This window comes from Xyrauchen texanus, unplaced genomic scaffold (assembly GCF_025860055.1).
Source record: "Xyrauchen texanus isolate HMW12.3.18 unplaced genomic scaffold, RBS_HiC_50CHRs HiC_scaffold_675, whole genome shotgun sequence".
In the NCBI taxonomy this organism is placed as follows: domain Eukaryota; kingdom Metazoa; phylum Chordata; class Actinopteri; order Cypriniformes; family Catostomidae; genus Xyrauchen; species Xyrauchen texanus.
The window spans coordinates 2,139-20,955 of record NW_026266660.1 but is presented as its reverse complement, the minus strand read 5'-3'; the positions used below and the strand labels follow the sequence as shown (position 1 = coordinate 20,955).

Sequence of the window (18,817 nt, the reverse complement as noted above, 5' to 3'; positions counted from 1 at the left end):
GCTTCGGAGTGCTGATGGTGTCAGACCATCAGTGCTCATGATACGTCTCTCATCCAATAAGATTTGGAACTAACTGTGGTATACACACACACACACACACACACACACATATATATATAGAGAGAGAGAGAAATTCACAGCATAATAACATCATATATTGTGTTGTTGTAGTGCTTTCATTAGAACACACAATTTAGAATATGTTCTAGAAAGGTGGAGTACTCACTGCCATATTCTGTAGAGCTGAGATCCTCCTGCACTTCCAACAAAGAAATTTACAGCAAAGAGGTTCCAGTTCTTGGGTATTATAACCAGGGAATACCTGGACCAAATAAGACCTGAAAAACAGAGAGGGGAAGATTTCATGTGCAGTTTTGAGAAGAGTTGAATGCAAGTAGCTCAAAAGGCCCTAATACTTGTCCCTTATTCATAATAAACTATCAGCAGTGTTGAAACTATCAGCAGACCGATGAAAATGTCATACCTGTGGCTGTCAATACAGCAGACTGGGAGGTACTGAGTTTATCTGCTGGACGTCTCATGTCTGCTAAGCCAGCTAACACCAGACCCTGTGGGAAATCAAAAACATGACTCAAACAATAATAATAATAATTAAAAAAAAACATACCCAGTAAACAGACAGAAATGTTGCTAATCTTACCCATTTAAACATTGGTGCCCAGAAGAACACAGTCTTTGGACCTAAAGAGGAGGAAATGGAGGAAATATGGTTGAAATATGTACTGATCAATACTGATGGCTGTCGCATTTGCTCTAAAGTTAAGAAAATGTGTAATTGCGACAGTTCTCAGATGTGTTTCAGCTAACAAAACCAAAAGCTTAAAGTTATATAAGATCACAGATTTTCACAGACCTGTAGAACTATATTTGAAAACCAATTGTAACAAGGTTAGGATGGGAAAGCAGGCAGCAGGAACCGGCTGAACAGTCAAAATAATATTTAATTAGTACTTAAACAAAAATGCACACAACACAAACACACATGGCAGCTGTGTGTCTCTCTCTCTCTCTCCCAAACTGCAGCGTTCTGCCACATTTATTCCTCTCCTCGTATGATTAGCCCAATTGTGGGCCCTCCTCCTCATCAAACCAATCAACATTAAAAACACCCACATCCAGCCATTTCAATATAATTTAATAAAAACAAACAGAATAGACCAATCTATCACTCAATGTGATCTCTCTCTGCCAAATGAGAAGCTAAGATCAAAATATCCTGTCCTGTATACTAATGCACATTTTCGAGAACTTAAAAATCATGCACTGTGCATTTTGTTCTCTTTGTTTTGTCATCATTAGTTTCTAGTAAGTCACCATTGCGGATCAGCATGCATGTCACGTGATCTCTATTATTCTGTCACTAATAACCATACATCTTCAGGCAAAAGAAACTTATACAGACTGACTCATGTATAGTTATTAATGTGAGTTGAAGCTGGGAGTTCGGATTATTCAGCAATGATGATCCAACTCTGGCAGTAAAGACAATCATAAAAGTCTATGTGTAGACACTGAAAACATGTGCCAAACTTGCATAACCAGTATTGCATATAACAATATGACAAATATTATGAAAAGTTGTTTCCTGCCAGGCTTTAAAGGTAATGCTTCGCCTGTAAACAATACAGAGGTGAAATATTACTAATCCAAATAAGATTTCTACATATTATACTGTATAGTGGCTTTATAGTTTATTACCATACAGTTAGATTATTACATTATTACCTGCATGTTAAAGAATCTGAGTAGCTCTTTTTTAACCCTTACACGTTCTAAGGCTGCACTGACTGTCATATGACACACTTTAGTGTATGCTGCCATCTCAAGAGGTTAAACAGATCAGTATCGGTGACAAATAAGTCGTCACCCTAACAGAATTCGTGTTACCTGCTGGGTGGTTATAAACAGGTCTCAGTTTAGCCGGGAGCATATGCTCGATCTTGTCCAGGATTCTGCGATAAGAGGCTCTCAGTCCCACCATAGCCATGATGACTGCTAAACCAGCTAAATGCAACCACTGTACGAACGAAAATACAGCCTGGACGTGCAAAGCACTCAACTGCTATTTCACAGTGATGTTTCTAAAAGGCAAGAGCCCGTAACCGATACAACAAAACCTTTGGACGAGCATATAGTGCAAAGTCTGCGTTATTGTCCTACTTTCGACCTTGCTAATGCAGTTCACTGGTATGTTGTCGTGTGAAAATCAGCCAGCGCCGTAGTCGCAAGGGGAAACACGTCATGACGTAGCTGAGCTTCTGATTTGTTGATGGTTTCACGCCTCTTTGCGTAATGGGTTGAAAGGGGTTTACACGCCCTAAAGGGGTGGGACTTTGACAGGACCCTCTGGGAAAGGCTGTTTGCGCGGTTTTGGATTGAATGGGTAGAACCAAAACATTCAGTGGAGATTACTGTGAAATATAGAGCGTGTTTTTATAGCAAATACTGAACAAAATAGCTTTAAACACTGTCTCAAAATGCACATTAAAATTTGAGTCAATGGCGTAGCTCAAGAATAGGCGGATCTTTTGTGACGTCATTGTTTATGTTTGTCGCGTTGCATCATGGGAATCGTGTGGCAGGAAACACCGCTAGATACCTGTAATTTGATTGTTTTGCACGTTTGGAGGAGGATTTAGAGAAGAGGATGATTCACTCTTGCTGTGTGGTCGATTGTACGGCTCGTTGGGGGCCTGATAAAAAGTTTTTTCGAATTCCCTCCGAAAAGGATCGCGAAAAACGAAAGAAATGGTTGTGTGCAATTACATTCTGTAGCTGTGCTTTGATACCTGCAAGCCTCACTAGTACATGCAGCATTTGTAAGTCCTATCCTGACAGCTGCTTCTACTTTAAACATTAAAGCTGCTACATGACTGCATGTTTCTCCAAGACTGGATTTGAAAGAAGGAGAAATGTGTAAGCTGTGATATACAATTTTTCACCATAGTACAGACGCCATTGAAAGTCTCACACTGAACACAATTGAATTGGTACAACAGTCACTACATTTTCAATAAATAAATAAGAACACTGATCAATGAAGACTTACCCGGCTTTGCAGTCGCAGTGAGCAGTGATTATTTCGCCGTTCTCTTTGGCGATCACCCACGGGAGATGCGAATCACGCTGTGACTCTGCTTAGCCAGGTCTAACGATCACTGCTTTCTGTTTGGCAGAAAAGATCGGCCCAACTTTTCGAGAAACAAAATAATCATAGGCCTCCAGACTTTTGAAAGCCTTTAATCTTTCATGAGTGAAGGGTCCAGGGGTTTCTATTAAATAAGAATAAATGTCTCCCCAGCAGATTGGTGGCCAAGACACGGGCGAGTCGGACCAACGTTTTTTGTCATCCCAGATCTCATATGGGCTTTGAATAACTTCGATTTTGTCACCAATATAAATTTTGAGCTTCTCTCCAAACCTCCTGCGGTCTTCAGATGTTAAAGTGCTTATATATTGTGGATTTCGCCCGCTAACTCTCTTGAAAGTGCTCGTCGCGTCTTTACAGCCCGCCATACTGTTTGTTTTGTTGCAACACAACCACTCGCGCATGCGTACAAAGATGTCAACAAAGATCCTCCTATAGCCAGTGCGGCAATAAATTTAAAGGGATTATTCACCAAAAATAAAAATAATATTATATTTTTTTTTTATTCACGTCCATCCCAGATGTGTATTACTTTCTTTCCTCTGCAGAACACAAACACAGATTTTAAGAAGAATACCTAGGCTCTGTAGGTCTATTCAATACAAGTGAATGGTGTCTAGATCTTGTTTTACTTTAAATATCCACTTTCACTCTCATATTCTTATTTTGGTTTTCACAATTTGCATTCATTGTGCATATCACCACCTACTGGTAAAGGAGCAGAAGTTATAATAAAAAATGACTTACACATTGACCTGTCTCTCACCCACACCTATTGTTTCGCTGCAGAAGACATGGATTAAACCACTGGAGTCATAGGGAATACTTTTATGCTGCCTTATTGTCTTTTTTTTTTTGGAGCTTCAAAGTTCTGGCCACCATTCACTTGCATTGAATGGTTAAAAAATAGAGCTGAGGTTTCTTCTAAAAATCTTCATTAGTGTTCAGAAGAAGAAACAAAGTCAAACACATCTGCGATGGCATGAGGGTAAGTAAATGATGAGAGAACTTTTATTTTTGGGTGAACTATCTCTGCAAAATATATTTATTGAAAAAAAAGTTTTCATCTATTTTGCATTTTACGTTATTGCACACATACGTATTGTCTAATAGGTCTTAAAAAATATAAATACTAATTCAATTTGTTTTAAATAAATTCCAATTCAATTGCTATTACAATTTCCTCTGTGTCATTTATCAAGTGTGACTGCTGGTGTTGTCACATAGTGGCTATTGTTTCTTTTCTCTGCGTTTAACCAATCATAGTCGTTTGTGATTACTGGGTAATAAAAAAAAAAATACATTTTATAAAGAAGATTACTGGATCAGCTTCAAATCCTCAGATCGAATCTATTTAAATCATTATTTAAAATACATGTAATTAAAATAGTTTTAAAATATTATTAGTAATAATATTTATTGGGTGTATAAGTGTTAGTGCTGTCACAAAAACCTCAAGTGAGACAAATAATAATAATAATAATTTGAATTACCGCGCATCCTAAAATTGGAATGCGCGGTCAAAATATCGGCGTAACTACTGCGCACACTTGATGATCTCGAGAAAGACCCGCTCATTACCATCAACTGCGCGTCTCTCCCTTCATTGGCTTTGGGCTCGAGATGGATTTGACGTACCAGAGCAGCAGAAGCTAAAGCGGATAGCCAAACAAGCGGCATAATATTTTTACTACACCTCAAAGCAATCATGCAAGAAGTGTCGCAAGCGGATCGTCGCAGGGGTGTCGATATCGTGGAGTAATATTCACTCCTTTATCCATTTCCAGTTGTCGCTGAACTTGTAGCGACTAAAGCAGTGCAGTGAAATAATAATAATTAAACGCCACTGGAAGATAAACAGAAGGAAAGCGCTTGCTCGCCTCTTTTCATGCATTTCTCAACATTAGAGGTTTAAACACCATGTCCTGCTCTGGCAACCTCATTTGGGATGTGAGAAAACGCACCATCGGATGCACAGATCCATGCGCGGTCAGGACAAATTATTTAGGTAAGAAACTACAACCCATTGCCACGCTAAGAAATCATCTGGCATACTTGTGTTTACGAAGACTTTCTTGGTGACAGCTGTCATCTGAGCTTGCACACAGGACAGAGACATCTGTTAAAGACCATTTTTATCTGCTACTTTAATGCTGTTCTGTGTTAATAAACACGTAACTGTATCACACTAATTATAGGCTATTGATAACACCTTGGTTCAAAAGATAAAAGGGTGTCCAGCTGATTAGCTTTTTTTTGCATTGTAACTTTAAAGATATTAAACATAGATATAATATTTTTAAATGTACAATTCTGTATATTTTATTGATACAGACAGAAAATGTCACAATTTGTATAATTGCTTTAATAATATCAACTGCTCAGTGGTTGGTACTTTTCAAACCCTTTTTTCAAAAGGTTGTTTATTTAACCAAATATTATTATTATTATTGTTATTATGTTGCCATGTTTCAAAAAAGATTAAATGAGCCATAAAATGCCAAGGAAAACAAATTTCAACAACTTCTCTGACAATTACTAACAAATTAATTTAAGACAACATTGTCTCTACACATTATGAAAAATTACATATTACATTTGTTTATTTGCATTGCATTTATTGGTGATCAAATGTATTGGTCATTTATTTATTGGACATTGGTGTATACATTCATTGACTTTCATCAAAAGTCTTTATGGGAATAAAGGTCATCTTTGTGCAAGGTTACAAAAAAATCCATCAAAACATGCAAAGACAAAACCACTAACCATGTACACTCAAAAAATAATATATATATATATATATATATATATATATATATATATATATATATATATATATATATATATATATATATATATATATATATATATTTTTGCCTATTTTTAAGATTTACGCATTTCAATTTCATAACAATTCCATCAAATTAAATTGTGTCATTTTGAGTGAAGTGAAATTAATACAATTTTCAATATTTAGGTATTGTATTGCTAGCTAGAATTAACTCTAATAATATATCACAACCTATTTTTTAAGTTGATAGAAATGCAGTTAAGTTTAGTTATTCTTGCGCTCATATGAAATAAGGAACAATTAAGGGGTGGCCTTTGTTGGAATGTCTGAGTATATGCTTAGTTATGAATACATATTTTCTTTGTTTATTTGGGAGGATTGCTGTTATTGGCTGAAAAATTTAGAGTTTTAGTTTGACATTGTCTTCATTGCTGATTCACAATTTCTTGTGTTGGGTTTTCTTGTTGACAAACAGTACAAAATGTTCCGTTCTGTATTGTCAGTATCTTTGTTTGTAGAATGAAGTTCAGTGTTAAATACAATGACAACATTTTTTAGTTTGTGAGTGGACTATTCCTTTAAGGAACAAATATAGGAATTCTGCTTTATGGTTTGACAATGAAGAGAAGCTGACATTTTCTGAGCTCTGAAAGTCGTTTTAACTGAAATCAGGCATACACCTTTGAATCTTTACCCACACTGGTTGCCACTTGTGATAGTTTACTTTATTAGCACTGATGTGTTGCCAATCAGACCCCTCTGCAACATTACACTAGTTAGTCCTCAACATCTGAGACCTGAGAGAAGTGTCAGCCAGTCTTGGCTGACTTTAAAGAACATTTATGTAATTGACTGACTCTACTGAGTTGGATCCACATGTGTATTTTAGACAATACCGATTTAGCTCATTTCAAGTTGCTGCACTTTGGTTGATTGAATGTGCCAAGGGGTTCTGTGTTTTGTCTGAGTGCTATTTTACTCCGGATCTTACTGTCAGATAGTGTGAGGTGGTGATAGCATATAATTTAGAGTGTGCCGTATTTAGCTAAGCTCTTCTTGATGTTGTTAAGCCTGCCAATGGTTAACTTGGATCAGCCAAAAAATATGTTTTATGCATTCGTGAGCAAGAGCTTGATTAAATATGGAACTGAACCTGTGTTAACATTACATATATCAACCAAGCATGAGTCTTCCAATTCTAGCTCAGTTCAAAATGGTGCAATTTTGAGGCTAATTTCAGCTTTTGTATTCCGTTAGCTGTGTGATCTGCCAGTGTGGAGGTTGTACCAGCAATGTATAGAGCAATGTCAGCTAAGGCTACTGCTGTTCTCTAAGCTTGTGCCATTGCAAATGGTTGACCTATGTTTGGCACTTGCTATTTGTAGCTCCTTATTACCCAAGCTGAAAATACAGCCACAGAAATATGTCTTTTTCCAACCATAAGAAGGTATCTGCTTGTTGGGAAATGAAACTTTCATTATGCATGTTAATACACATTAGTTTACACAAGGTTTCATTATGACTATTTGCATATTGAATAAATCTGAGACAAAACCAAAAGAAGAACAAAAATCAGTTGTTTGACATTACTCATCACTTTATGACTGGATGTTTGGTTGTTCAGTTGGTCAAATACAGTGTGGTAATTTGATAGTGTTATATTGTGAAAAGAGATGTCACAATGAAACAAGTAATTTTCTCTCTCTCTCTCTCTCTCTCTCTCTCTCTCTCTCTCTCTAGGCAGAAAAGAGTTTGTGCAGCGACTGAAGCTTGAAGCCGTTCTCAATGTGCACGATGGATGTGTAAGTCTCTAAAGCACTGAAGGTCTATCACCTGTATTGTCTGTCTGTTCTGTCTTTTTTGGGGCTGATATACTTTCCTAAATAATTTCTCATGCAGGACAATGTATCTGTCTGGGTTATTTATTTTGTCTCAGGGGAATCACTGTGTTCGTTTTGTGTCTGTAAGTGAGTGGTGTGTGTGTGCGTGTGCCTTTCAACTTGCTTATCTCTGGCTCCTGTTCTTTATCTGTCAGTGATATAAACGCATAGGCTGATAGGCACCAGGGTGCCACCAGTGACGTTATTTTGTATACTGCCAGTGGTGCTTTACTGCTGGAAGATCCAACAAAGCCCTGTACTTCGTTTTAATGGCAAACCTTCCAAATGACAAACACCCCACTCACTCCAATATAACCCCAGACAGGCTTGAACAAATTCATAGAACAGAGCTGGAGTAGGTTTCGAGTAGTTTGCACCAGTAATAAGCATTCTTTCACTGGTTGAATGCAAATGTCCTTCCCTGCATGTGACAGTAATACTAAGGTGAGGTGACCACTGTGAGCATATGAGGCTGAAACATGGGCAGAAACACAGTGGGAACAGAAGGCAGCACAGTAAAATGATCTAATAAGGATTGTTCACAATATGCAGATATAACGCATCACCTAGGTAAAGCCAGATTGTAGTAGAGTATGTTTACTTGAGAAATAAACAGAATTTGCATGTTTAGGCTTATAACCTTTTTGTTCTTTTTTTTTTTTTTAAATAGATCTGTGAAAGTAGGTACACGGGAAAGTCCCCCCCCCCCAATCATTTACTCACCCTCATGTTGTTCCAAACCATGTGACTTTGTTTATTCTGCAGATAACATTTTCATACAATAATAGTTGATAGTGCCTTACTTTAAAGCTTAAAAAATCTCCCAAAATTGTCATAAAAGTCTTCTGAAGGTATGCAAATCACCATCTACTGCTATGGAAATCAGAGATTGGTGGTCGAACGATATGGGTTTTTTAATGGTCGATATCCAGAGAGCTGTGTGGCAGATAGAATGACCATATATCACACAATTTAATATAGTAAATAACTAACATAAAATTGCTAAAAAATACAAAAAATTAACTCTTATTTAGCACTATATTTATTCAATTTCACACAAAACATAAACATTATATTTTATTTTAAATGGTAGATAGCATTTTCTTCATATTTCTGTTTAGTCATCAAATTTTTGTAAATTATTTGCACATGAAGAAATTGTTAATATATTAGGAAGAAGGAAATAACAGTACACACAGTAGTCCAGCAACCATGGATGGCATGTCCACGTTAGCAATCGCATTTACTCAAAAAAAAAAAAAGAGAATCAAACCAATTTTACATACAGTGCATAGAGAATAAAACATTTACTTATAGCACACATGAAACGCTTTTAATTTGGGCTGCTTCCAAAAATGTAGGCATCTCTGACTTGCTACCTTGCTGCCTAATCAGTTAGTTGCTTAACTGACATCTGTTTTGAGTGAATGGAACTCTTAAGGAAACTGATCTCCGAACAGTTTGAAAAGCACCTTATTTTCATTGTACGTGGGTAAACAGCCTCTGGCGGCAGGATTTTCCTGGTTTCGGCCACAGCCTTGAAAATGCACTCACGCGCTCCAGTAGATCCATCTCCTGACAGTTTAAACAGCCTGTATCACCTACTTGGATTGTCACAGATGTACCGTCACAATTTTTGAATGAGAGGAACTTTTGATCCTGATCCTGAAGTTTTTGATTCTGGCTGATAGAATACACGCTTCAGAGGAAGATATTAGATGAGTGTTCGACAGGAAGAAAACGCTGGATTTTCGTGAGGTTCGTGAATGACATCTAGTTAAACAAGATATTTCCATATTTGCAGACGGTATATAATACAAGTTTAATTGATATTTGGCTTTTATCATTAGTAAAGTTACAGGGAAATGTTGAGGTGAGACTGTTAGAATACATGCTTTAAGAGGTAAATAAATGAGCGCTCCACAGGATGCTGGATCTGCTGAAGTTTTGTGAGGTTTGCTTATTACATTGGTTTAAACAAGATATACACCTATTTGTAGACGGTATACGATATTAGTTTAATTGATATTTGCCTCTATCATTAGACAATAAGTTACAATAACTTACATATATGTTATCAGAGAACTTTTAAGGAGAGAGAAGGAGAATGAAAAAGGTGAGCACTTTAGCATTATGAGCTCAAACACGTCTGCCGCGGCTCTGATATGTGGACCATTTAAATGACACTGTGTTGTAGTAACACAATGGCACGTAACACCAAACTGAAATGTGACTGGTCGTTTACATGTCTCAGATGCTTCACGTGCAAGCAGGCGATTTTCGGCGGCCTCTAGAAAAAAGTCGGCCAAACGGGAAAATGTTTATCGGGCAATGGGATAATTAAAGTCAGAAAACGGCAGATTTTCGGCCTTGGCGATTTATCGGTCGACCACTATCAGAGATAGCAACATTCTTTAAAATGTATATCTGTAGATGACATAATTTTTATTTTTAGGTGAACTATTCCTTTAAGCAGCTCCAGAAAGTGTTGTGGCTACAATAATGACATCTCATTATTTTTCAGCTTATTGACATTATTAATTGTACTGTCGATAATTATGCATACAATGTATATATTTGCTGTGAAGTTGCACAATACAGTAATAAAAAAACAATATTTATAAATGCTGTATATTTGTACTAAAATGTTCACTCACTTTTTGGAGCCCAGTTAAATTTTATTATAAAACAATTTAATGCTGAATTAATGTTGTTAGATGTATTAATTTGAGGATTGTATTTGTTTTGTACAATAATTATTTTTCTTTGTCATGTTTACTTTACCTTTACCTAGAGCGTTTATTTTGGCAGAACACTGAAAGTATGTGTGAACAATACCGCTGCTCTCTATATGCATATTACGCAGTCTGTGTAGGGCACCAACTCCCTAGGGGGGCACCATCTTACCCTAGGGGGGCACTAGAAAGTCCACTGGCAGACCTTACTTGCACGTTATATGTATTTCAAGGATCCGGCAGCAGTCGCAGAACACAGATGATTGTCTCGCGCTCGCACTTTCACCTCGCGCTCGCACTGCCTTGCAACCTTTTTGCGCCTTGCAACCTAATTTGTGCTTTATTTGTAGAACAGGCCAACTAATCCTGCCATCCTTGTTTATGAACAATACATTCTATTTGTCAGGTGGCCTTCCTCTTTCACTCTTTTTACAAATTATCTGATTTGTTAAACTAGGACAAATGCACAGAAAACCTGCTGTGTAGTTTTAACTGCACAGAGAGAAAGGTATCTTTTATTATCTGGCTTAGGTTAACATCTCCGGTTCCGTTCCGATGTGACATAAGTTGCCACATTTAGAGCAGACTCCACATTTTCACTAATGACACAGTACAGGCTGCTTTCAACACTTGTTATTTTAGCCTGTAATGCATCATACTATGTCTAATACAATTTAATGCCACAGCTGTAGAGTGCAAAGTGGAAGGGGAGAATGAGGGATAAATGCTTAATCCCTCCCAACGACATTATTTTGGGAAGGCAGAGGTCAGAGGAAATGGACTCTGTGTGATGAGGTTTGTGCTGTTTTAGAAAGATGAAGAACAGACCGTATCAACCTTGAGTTAATGAAATATTGATCGATTGCTCTTAAAGGCACAGGCAGCACACAGCACATCAGACCATCTCAACTCTCTACAGCAGGATTTTATGTCATCATATATCAAGTATGTAAATAATTGGATGGATTATGTGTTAGACCCTGATATAGTTTTAAGGAAGGGATATTTTTTAGAGCACTCATCAGATGGTTTTCATCATCTTTCTTCACAGGTTAACACAATATCCTGGAATGACACAGGGGAGTACATCTTATCAGGTTCAGATGACACTAAATTGGTTATCACAAACCCTTACAACAGAAAGGTAAGTTAAAGTCAAAAGAAAAAAAACTATGCAATAGGTTGGAATAAAACTGCACTGCTGAACTTGCATTTCGCCTACCATAATGCATTCAACTGTAGTGCTTGTATTTTTATTTTAAAAATTGGATTAATTCCAATAACTGGAGTAAGATAAGAGAGTTCAGTGTTATATATTTTTTAGGACAAAAGCACGTCTCCTAACCTCTTCATATTAGGTGTTTTTAAGTGCTTTTTGTTCAATATCTTAAATCTCTCCATTGGGTTTTATTAGTGCAGATGCAGGATTATTCCCACTGTAGTTTTTTTAATGAGTGGAAATCCATTTACATTCACGCATGCATTTGGCAGATGCTTATAAGCGACTTACAGTGTGTTCAAGATTTACATTTTATAAGTATGTGTGTTTCTGGGAATCAAACCCATGAGGCGAATGTATCTGATGCTGATCATCTAAATATGTCAAAGCTTGATTTACCCTTAATGCATAGGTGTTTTGCCAAACATTGTAACCTACTCTGGTCTTTAGCGACATTGGATATATACGGTACATCTATCACAAATGGATCTACAAAATGCCAATGCCAAATCATACTATTCATGTGTTGCACTTGCTATAGTTTACTTCCATTCTGCTGCTTCATCAAATAGTAATGTCAAATGTAAATCAAGTCAATCACTGTAATTTCAGCACCACCTTGAGAAAGAAATGGCATGCATAATACAGTATGTATGTTTACATGCATGGAATACTGATAATTTATCATTTTCACACAGAAAATTAACATGATATTGTAGTAATTTGTATGAATATAGTACTCATTTGTCATGTATTAAACCAAAAATATATGTCCTGTAAAAGAAAACTTGATTTATTGATGAGCAAAAAAGAAAAAGTAAAGCAACACTATTACATATCTTATGTCTATAGTGACCCTATACACTTTTGGTAACTAAGCAGTTATATAAAAATAAAAAAAATATAATAATTTTGCCATTTTAATTTTGTTACACTATTAAGAAGAAAAAGGTTGAGGAATACCAAAGAAGTGTGAGCATAACTTATAAAATGGATGAGTAACAGGTGGTGAAATGAGGTCCTGGGTCACTTAAGACCCGAGGCATTAAAGGGTTAGAGGAATTGAGTAATTTTTTCGATGTTAAAATACTTTCTTATATCCCAGCTTATAATATGCAGAGACATCAGCAGTTTTTGTGATAATAGTGCTTTGAAGGTGCAAAACATATGTCACCCCAAACGGATGCTTTGTTTTTTCTTTGTGACAATTTTTGATTGTACAAAGTGTCTCATCTTTGCCTTTAGGTCAAGACAACAATTCGTTCAGGACACCGGGCCAACATCTTTAGCGCAAAGTTCATGCCCCACACTAACGATCAACAGATTGTGTCCTGCTCAGGAGATGGCATCATTTTCTATACACATACAGAGAAGAGCCAAGAAATCAACAGACAGTGCCAGTTCACCTGCCACTATGGCACCGCTTATGAGGTAAAGGTGTTATTTAAGGAGTGACATGCATGAAAGACTGCAGTGAGATGACGATAGTATTGTGGTGTACGAGAGAGTGGTTTTAAGTGTTTCTTAGAGTCAGCATTATCTTTATTTGGAGCTGATGAGGTGGAAGTTGGCATCTGACATATTTCTCTCTGTAGATAATGACGGTGCCAAACGACCCTTACACCTTCTTGTCCTGTGGAGAAGACGGTACAGTGAGGTGGTTCGACTTGCGCATGAAAACTAGCTGCACAAAGGAGGACTGTAAAGATGTAAGAAGACTTTGAGTGTGTGTGATTATCTGGTTTATAAGGACTTTTAAAATTGAAACTGAGAATATGTAACAACAGACATGCATTTACTCATTGATTTCAGATTTTAAAGGAATAGGTCACCCTAAAAGGAAAATTCAGTCATCATTTATTCACTATCATGTCGTTCCAAACCTGTATGATGGCATTTTCTATTTTGGAACACAAAAGGAGATGTTTAAAATGGTTGCATGGAAAGAGGAGCTTGGACAAAGTAAACAAATAGATCAACACCCCTAGACAATAAAAGTAGAAAGTGACCAGTGGCTGCCATGTTTAACTTCAGTGGACTCAAACAGCATCGGTTCTTGTCTCATGCCTCATTGTAGTGTGGCAATTTAAATTAGCGAAAATACAATTGAGATTTGAGGGTACGATTTTCAGCAAATAACTACTTAAATTTGTATTTGTTCCTCATGCAAAGCTATCGTATAGCTTCAGCAGACTTGGAATACAGGGCACAAGTAAAATAGAGTACTTGTATGTGCTTTTTGTCTTTTTTTAGCTTGAAAGACTATGGTTACTGGATGACTTCCTTGTATGGAAGAGAGTAGCTTAGACATTCTTCAAAATATCTCCTTTTGTGCTTCATGAAAATAAAAGAAAGTCACATGGGTGTAGAGTGACATAAGTGTGAGTAAATGATGACAGAATTTTCATTTTGTGGGAGAAGTATTTCTTGAAGTATAATGTTTCAGCTTAAACGCAAAACTCATTGGGGTTCTCCAGACCAATGTGTACGTAATGAAGAGCTTTCTCATGAGCGCAATCTGTTCTTTGCTTCTAGACTCAATCACATGTTCCGTCAATCTGTTTCTGCTGTTAATAGATACTTATGTAATTTTTGATACAGTCCTCGGTGGAGAGGTTGCTGTACTGATCTGATATCAGGTTTCCCTCCCACAGTCTTTAATCTCACTATTACTATATCACTATAACACTGATGCTAGAACTGCACCACAGAGTCATTTCTGATAATGAGGAAGCAGCCTCCACCCTCGATTTCTCAACCCACAGAGTGTGTGTGTGTGGTTTGGAAGATATTTGCTTGAGGGCATGATTGCTTTCTCTTTTTTATCAGAAGCCATTTGTTTTGTGTGGTAAAGAAAATGCACTGCTGGAAAGTGCTTTTTGGATCTTAGTGATGTTTGTGTTCTGTCAGTACCAGAGCTTTAGCTGTCAAAAAGGGGATCTGGGCTCCTTGGAGGCAAGACAAGGCATTATTTTAATGTCTTCAAAACACACTTGCACAGTGTCCTAAGGCATGATGTGTCATGTTTTGAGTGTCAAGTTATATATCTGACCTCACAGAAATAGCTGGTAAGGACATGGAGGTAGTCATTTTAATACCATTGCATTAGTGACAAAATATTATAGATAAACTAAAATAAACAAAGTGGCTTCTGCAAACACACAATACTAGACCTTTTCTCAGAACTAACTTTGGTCTTCTAATTACTTCTAACCAACTGGCCTCAAGGTGATTTTTAGTAGATGTATGAAGTTCCACTGAAGTTCACAAAGGTGCTCTAGCAGAGTGATAACAGGTGTAGTTTATCACATTAATTATGGGCTGTGGTGGCTCAGTGGTTGAGGCTCAGGGTTACTGACCAGAAGGTTGGGGGTTCAAGCCCCAGTACCACCAAGATGCCACTGTTGGGCCCTTGAGAAAGGCCCTTAACTCCAGGTTGCTCCGGGGGGATTGTCCCCCCGCGTCTGCCAAATGCATAAATGTAAATGTAAATGATCCACTAATGTATGACAACCAGGAAGTGTCCAAATGCTTCTGTCTTCATTCTGAACAGTATGTCTATTGTTTATAATTTGGAACCCAACAAATTTCTTTGTAAGAAAATGGTGTTTGTGCTATCTTTTTTTAAAAACAAGCCACTTGATGTGATTTTATTATCTTAGTCAATGGCATTACTTCACTTTTAAGTGTGCTTTAGGTGTCCAAATAATTTGATACACAATATATACACAGGTACTCCATCTCAACTGCTATACATTACTGTAGGGAGTGTATTCCACTGGTCCTCATGATCAGGCATTTAAAAAATACCTTGTATTTGCTCTTGCCATTTGTCTATTTAGCTCACTACATACCCATTTTGTTTCTCTGTTATTCCTCATTAGGACATTTTGATTAATTGTCGGAGAGCTGCTACCTCAATTTCCATTTGCCCCCTTGTCCCCTACTATCTTGCTGTGGGATGTTCTGATAGCTCAGTAAGGATCTATGACAGAAGAATGCTTGGAACAAGAGCTACAGGTGAGAAAATAATCATTTTCATGTTTCAGCCTTTTTTTCGAATTTCATATTTAAAAGTTGAGGCATACAGGAGAAAATATGTTTACCCAAGTTTAAAAGTTTACACTTACCATGAACAAAATGTTGGTAATGATTAACTCCGGTAACTAAATGAAATTACTCGCCATTAATGGAATCATTATTAGCTGACACACAATGAATGATTCAAGTCGAATTGTAAGAATTATAATGTGACCATTTCCCAATTCACCGCCACCATTGTGGATGCTGCTTGTATGCTCCCATATGAAAAATTAAATTTGTTTTAAAGGTGCAATCTGTAATATTTTCCTCATTTAAAAATGTAACTTCTAATTAAATGTAGTAATTTTGAAATGTGTGTATACATTCATGAGCACTCACATGAGATGATGACTCCAGTCATATCAGTAACTTTATAAAAGCTATTTTATTGCTGCATCCACACAACAATGTGTCACTGTAAATCTTAGATGACACAAACAAAAAAGTTATGGAGTGCACCTTTATTTGAAGAGATGTCAATTGTTTCTCCTACACAGCAATGAGATTAAATGGAGATCAAATGGAGACTTTAAGCAAAAGATTTAAATTCTCGGATAATTTACTCCCCCTCATGCCATCCCAGATATGTTTGACTTTCTTTCTTCTACTGAACACAAACAAGGATTTTTAGAAGAATATTTTAGCTCTGTAGGTCCATACAATGCTAGTGAATGGGTACCAACATGTTGAAGATCCAAAAACACATGAAGGAAGCATGAAAGATGTCCATATGACTCGCATGGTTAAATCCATTATTACAGAAGAGTTATTATAGGTGTGGGTGAAAAAACGGATCAATATTTAAGTCCTTCATGTAAAGCTCGACTTTCACTTTCCCATTCTTCTTATGTTTTTGATGATTCACATTCTTCATTCATATCACCACCTACTGGGCAGAGAGGATATAAATTCAGGGAGAGTTTATATTAAAAAAGGCTTATATATTTATGTTTCTCACTCACATTTATCATATCACTTCAGAAGATATGGATTTAACCACTGTAGTCTTATGGATTACTTTAATGCTGCCTTTATATGCTTTTTGGAGCTTCAAAAGTTTGGTACCCATTCACTTGCATTGTGAAGAATTACAGAGCTGAAATATGCTGAAGTATGTAACTTTTTCAGTGTTGGAATTCTTTAATCCCAGCTTATACAGAGACAACTAGATGTAAGCCATTCATAGGTTAATTTCCTCAAAAACTGTAAACACAGTATCTCTGGCACTATAAAATGAGTTTAAAATTGTTTTGGGTGGGCCGCTTAGACCTCGGCCCCCCAACTTGACCAATGACGTGAGTTAGAGGCAGGGCTTTCTAGCTGTTCAATCAACAGCATATTCAGGGTGTATTCAGGCAAGACGTATTGAAAACATTGCTTATTTTACAATTACATTCCAATACTACTCACTTTATCTCAGGAAACACTCTGTTATTTGAAACTCTAACTCATGGATTAATAATCACGGCTGACTGTGAATCGTAAATTCTGTCAATAAAAAAGCCATTTGAAACTGAAAACTATTGATTTTGAATGATGGTGCAACCACACCACAAGGTGTCACTGTAAATCTAAGATGACACAAACAAGCAAAAAAGATACTGAGTGCACCTTTAAATGTGCTGAAATTACATACCTCAGCCTTAAATAAAACATTTTATTTGAAATATAACTTAAAATTCCATTACAGTAAGTATCCTAATGCAGTGAGCAACCTTTGAGCAACCTTTGGCTTGTATAAGTTCCCTTGGAGAGATTTAGATTTTCTTGTTTCAGTTGATGCAGTGAGAGACAATTGCACTTAATTATTAAGTACCCATAAAGAACACTTCACATCCTGTGAATCTCCAAAAAAAACTTTCTGTTCCTCCTTTTAAAATAGAAACAATTTAAAAAGTTTTTCATAAAGATCTTGCTTTTTCACTAGGTAACTACATGGGCAGAGGGACGACAGGAATGTGTGTACGTTTCGTCCCAGCCCACCTGTCCACCAAATCCTGCCGCGTCACATCACTGTGTTACAGTGAAGATGGACAGGAAGTGCTGGTCAGTTACTCATCCGACTACATCTACCTGTTTGACCCTAGAGATGACCAGGCCAGGGAGCTCAAAGGACCTTCTGATGAGCGGAGAGAGGAGGTTAGCAGATATCATGAATTTCTCAGGCCATTTTTCTCACCACAGCTTATTGTGTAGTCCTGGGTCTGTTTGACGGCAAAGTTTGGTTAATTTTGTTTGGTGTGAATACTCTTCCAAACATGGGTGTGCTCAGTTCGCAGTTGGTTTCAAAAGCAATCCTGCCTAATTTGCAAATATGAACAGCTATTGATGACATAGAATTTATCTATTATAAAATGCATTGCTTATAGCTTTTTAAAATGAAATTAGGTGAGCATTATTTATTGCATCTCTTGCAATGCAAGACAAACAGGTGACATTCTATGAAATATGAGTAAAAAATGTATGCAAACAACTGTGGCACCTTCTTTTCCTCATCACCTAGCTACAGTGGCAAAAAGTTGTTGCTAGTACAGATAAAACAAACGTACAACAGTTTGGAGCCAAATAATACAATTTGATATGAGACCAATAGTAGGACGTTATGGAATCTAACTCCGATTGGGACAAAGCAATTAAACTAAGTGTGACAACAGCTTAGAAGGTGAATAGGTGACACTGACTTCTCATATCAAGCCAAGCTTATATTTGTATTCATTTAATTAAATCAAAATCTTTTGTGGTATTATAATCACAAAAGAGCATATTGCAATTTCAATTTTAATTTAATTAATTGCGCAGCACTAATGGAAATGGAGGCAGACATCTAAAAAGTCAAGAAGAGCTGGCTGGGGGCAAGTCTCTGCAGTTAGCCTGTTCTTGCCCAAGGCGAAAACTAAATAATGGTCTTTTGAAGTTCTCTACGCTCTTGTCTCATGC

The 18,817-nt window shown here is 36.9% G+C and overlaps 2 protein-coding genes across 2 annotated transcripts; one reads left to right on the top strand and one right to left on the bottom strand.

The window, feature by feature from the left end:
- Positions 1 to 207: 207 nt before the first annotated feature.
- LOC127642527 (mitochondrial pyruvate carrier 2-like) lies at positions 208 to 2,254 on the bottom strand. The gene is made up of 4 exons (XM_052125159.1): positions 1,909 to 2,254; positions 662 to 702; positions 485 to 569; positions 208 to 338 (listed from the first exon to the last, which is right to left on the bottom strand). Exons 1-4 carry the CDS (start codon positions 2,006 to 2,008, stop codon positions 223 to 225), a joined length of 342 nt encoding a protein of 113 aa, XP_051981119.1. The 5' UTR covers positions 2,009 to 2,254; the 3' UTR covers positions 208 to 222.
- Positions 2,255 to 4,792: 2,538 nt separating this feature from the next.
- Positions 4,793 to 18,019, top strand: LOC127642526 (DDB1- and CUL4-associated factor 6-like; the record flags this gene model as incomplete). Its single annotated transcript, XM_052125158.1, has 7 exons — positions 4,793 to 5,177; positions 7,704 to 7,765; positions 11,630 to 11,722; positions 13,043 to 13,228; positions 13,393 to 13,506; positions 15,682 to 15,817; positions 17,808 to 18,019. Coding segments are annotated over exons 1-7 (891 nt in total), but the record flags the coding sequence as incomplete, so codon positions are not given.
- Between the last annotated feature and the right edge of the window lie 798 nt (positions 18,020 to 18,817).